Source organism: Lottia gigantea, assembly GCF_000327385.1.
Source record: "Lottia gigantea unplaced genomic scaffold LOTGIsca_184, whole genome shotgun sequence".
Classification (NCBI taxonomy): Eukaryota; Metazoa; Mollusca; class Gastropoda; family Lottiidae; genus Lottia; species Lottia gigantea.
Window position 1 is genome coordinate 333,250 of NW_008708335.1, and position 4,402 is coordinate 337,651.

At 37.3% G+C, this 4,402-nt stretch overlaps 1 protein-coding gene across 1 annotated transcript; it reads left to right on the forward strand.

Annotated features, from left to right (window-relative positions):
• Positions 1-344: 344 nt before the first annotated feature.
• On the forward strand, positions 345-4,073 carry LOTGIDRAFT_239021 (hypothetical protein; the record flags this gene model as incomplete). The annotated part of the gene is made up of 4 exons (XM_009052509.1): positions 345-1,295; positions 2,058-2,177; positions 3,054-3,269; positions 3,891-4,073. 4 exons carry the CDS (start codon positions 345-347, stop codon positions 4,071-4,073), a joined length of 1,470 nt encoding a protein of 489 aa, XP_009050757.1.
• Between the last annotated feature and the right edge of the window lie 329 nt (positions 4,074-4,402).

Consider the following 4,402-nt stretch of genomic DNA (forward strand, 5'->3'; position numbering starts at 1 on the left):
TTTATTGGAAGTATTGTTGTGCGTGTTGCTGTCGGACACATCTCCCTGGTAACGAACAAGTGTGGTTGGATAGTGACAATCAGTTAACGAAAGTAGCGCAGAGTTTAATTATAGTTCAAAACGGCCTTGACCTTCAAAGGATACGAGATCTCATCAATGCTCGCTTGATCAATGCAGAAAATCGTCGTGGTAACAAAATATATCCTAGATTTACGCAAAAAGTTGCTCCATTTTGTTGTGGGTATTCGTGGGTGACAGATCAGGACTTTGTCATCAATAATCACGTGTTCAGTATGCCAAGTTATATCAAAACCTTGGATGAACTACAGGATTACACTTCGGAAATGGCTGGAAAAGGATTACCGCAGGATCATCCGCTGTGGGAAATACAAGTGCTGTTAAATTACGGAGAATCCTTGGATACCGTGTTACTCTTCCGCATGCATCCGTGTATGACAGACGGAATTTCATTGGTCAGAATTCTAGAGCAGGCATTGGTTGATACACACATGATCACACCACATGATCTCAACTTCGCAGGAACGATGAATACGTGTTTACAGTCTTTCAAAGCTTTCTTCCTCGGACCCATAACTTTCCTCCAGAAATATCTCTGTCTTAAAAAAGATTTTAATCTGATACACGGTAGACATATTCATCCGTCGGGTAAAATGGTTGTAGCGTGGTCGGAGCCATTTAGCCTGAGTGCCGCTACCCGGATCAAACAGGTTGCGCGATGTACGCTTAACGAACTCTTCATCTCAGTAGTGGCAGCTAATCTACGTCAGTATATGCAAATTAACGGAATATCAAACCCTTTCAATATGCATTGTGCGGTTCCAACAGACTTCAATACTAACCAATCAAATATCAAGATGGGGAATAAGTACACGTTTGTCATTTTACCCCTTCCAACCAATACCGAAGGTGCTATTCCACGCTTGTGGGAGACTAAAATATCAATGGAGAATTTTAAACTTAGTCCTGAAGCTGCGGTCGTCCGTGGGGCTTTGTGGTTCACTCACGCAATTTTGCCAAAATCTTCTTGCCGAAATTTTTGGAGAAGGATTTATAGAAAGTGCTCTTGTGTCATCAGTAATCTGGTCGGACCAAAAACAGTGTTAAAACTTGCCAATCGGGAAATAAAGTGTATTATATATTGGTTACCTCCCCTGGAAGAGATAGCCGTGTCAATATCGTTTATAACGTACGGAGAACAGATCAGAATGGCCGTCGTCTCTGACCGATCCGTTCTTCCGAATCCAGAACTTCTTACTGCAGATTTTTATCAACAGGTTCGTTATATCTAATTTCTATTTAGTGGAATCATTGATTAAATCGGGTTTTATATCCTACTTTTCTGCCCCATGTAGGCTAATAAAGACGGGCAACGCCATGCAGTGTGCAATGAGGGAAATTTTGTCAAGACATTGATATTAGCCTGTTCTTTTTCATTTCCAACTGTAAAAAGATCTTTAACGTGCACAGCCTGTAACACACGATCTGGGTTTATTGTCCCATCCGAACGACTAGATGCTTTTTCATGTCAGCCTCTGACCTTCATCACTGACAAGGTATTGGACCTTCATGTAGACCAGCACAGCAGCCACCAGCATCATTTTGAGTGATATTAATTATGTTAAATATGAACTGAAACGAAACTAACAATTTATTATTTGCTCCACCTGAACAATTTTTATAAACCCACATGGTAGTGTGAACGTATATCACCCCTGTCCGCCTGTCAGTTTACATTTCTTGTGAACACAATAGAGACTACAGTTTCCATCTGATTTTATTGAAATTTGGTTTGATCATTTATATTGATGAGATCTTAGTCAAGATTGAATTTGACAATTTTTAGATCAACAGTTTTTGAGTTTTTGCCCTTGACTTTGTAAAAACATGTCATTTGTTTGTGAGTACAATAAAGACAATAGTCATCTACATGGTTACTGTGATAAAATTCAAATTTACCCATCTGTGTCACTTTTCAAATGCAAACCAGATGTTTAGTTCATTTACAATTTGATTAAAAGCTTATTCTTATTTTCTAGCTTGAAACCCTGTCTCAGTTACTGGCTAACCGAAGAATACCTGGAGAACAGCTTCATCGTAAAACAGACAATACTCAACTTCTTTCAGCCTTCTCTATTAAAGATCTCTCCATTGATCAGGTAAGTTGGTTCCTCCTGTTAACATCATCGTACGTGACTTCATCATAATAAATATCATCAACCATACATGACTTTTTAGAACAGCAGTATAAAGGTGGGAATAGATGATGTAAGGTGTCTAGTTCGGGATTATCAATACAGTAGAAAATAGTAAAAACGAATCGTGTTAGCACTGTGTTCAGACACTTTACATTGTCTATTTGTGGCTTTAATCTGATTTCTTACAGCTAGGTAGTAGGTTAAATAAAGCAGGATTACATCCCAATTTAAACCCCATGTGTTATCTAATTTTTTTCCTAAACAATCAGCCAATCAAAAAAATTGTGAGAATTTTCTGCCTTATCTGTGGACTTTTTGGAGGAATTAATTGCTAATTAATTGTTTCAATATAATTGACCCCTGCCTAAAAAACACAAACAAAGCTAGAAAAAGTTTTTTGGACTGCTAAATCTATCTGCTTTGAAAATTCAATCTTTTTGTACTGAAATTTTCCTGCTGCCTGAAAATTTCAAGGAACTACAGCATCCTGTTTCTTACAACTAGCAGATCAGATCAGAATAATTCTTTGATTAGTTAGTACCATGGTTCCCATCCTGGGGGGTTTTCGCCCCCTGGGGGTGTGGGACTAGGGTGTCAGGGGTATGGGACTTCTAGGGGCGTGGGACTGTCAGGGGTGTAGCCAACTGGTGTTAGAGAATAATTTATTTTGAATTGGGAGAGCAACTCATATCACCACATGCTGAAAATGTGGATGAAACAAATTTTTGGGGGTTTGAAAGGTCCAGGTGATTGCACCAGCGGTGTGAAGGCTGAAATAGATTGGGAACCACTTGAGTTAGTGTTTATTAATGAATTACTTCCCTTGTTTTATTCTAGATGCAACTACAAATGACTTTACTACAACAAGAAATTCATGATATTAAAACACAACTTGATGCCAGTTCGTCACATCGTATATCTCATAGTGAGGCTCATCTGATGCAGCGTATCGAGCAATTAAAGGAACAGTTCCGGGAGATTATGGTGGAATTAAGACGGAAACGCTCAGAAGAAAATGAGGCGGCAGTCGTTATATCTGATGATGTTTCCTTGGTAACTATTATATAAAGATCTCAATATCACCTTCTCAAAAAAAATAAAAATATCATGCAATACTATCTGTTCAAGGGACAGATTCGCCATTTCCAACAGTTGATTTTTACCGTGAATACGTGTATATGTAAATAGTCTTCAGAAATAGTAGAAATGTACGAAAATCATTCAAAAATATCTCAAACTAGGAATTTCACTTTCTATTTCTATAGATGTCTTTTCTATCTATCTCACCAATTATATGAAAATATTCCTTTGTGTTTTTTTAAAATGTAAAAATATTGAAAGAATACTTTTGCATAAAATGCAGGATTTCAAGGTTTTATTTTCACAAAATAATGGATGGGGAAAAAAATTTGCCACGAGGGACAACTGACTCACTATAATATTAAAGGTATACTACCACTTAGGATGACAAAAAAAAAATGTTACAAGTTTTTTTCAAGAATTATTTAGTTTAATAGATTTATTGTGTTATATAGAGATTCTGTTCTTTAGTCATGGTACCTGGTAAGTCTAACTGATGAATATATACTCTTATTGAGATGTGATGTCCATTCTAAGAGGTAGATTAACTTTAATAGGTTATATTAAATATATCCATTTTTGTTTATACTTCAGGAAGAAGAAATTGACGTTGATCGACCTCAACGACCTTTCAGACGACGAACGTTATCCATGTCGTCTCGGATGTCGACAGCCTCGGTATCATCCACGGTGCGCCCTCTATCAACTACAACATCCAATCAGCCTTCGCCAACTCATTCTCATCTTCCGGTTTGGCCTGAACTAGAGGTAGCGTAGTCGCTTGGAGCTGACGGCAGCGAACATTTCTAGCTCAATTTCTGTATTCATTCCTGTTAATATTTCTTACCACGAAATCCTTATATAAATACACCACCAGATTTCACAGATATCAGAATCTGGTAAAAAAATCCTACATGTTATAATATCTTAATATAATTAAATAATACTACAGGTATGATTACCAGAATCTGAGCTTGTTGTGGATTTATCTGAAGAAAATCTAAAATTTTCTAAGCTGGCACTAAGCTCTCCCCCTTGTCAGTGATGTAGGGTGTAAGTTGTTATGAAATAATATTCTACATCTTGACTGAAAATTGCCCTCTATA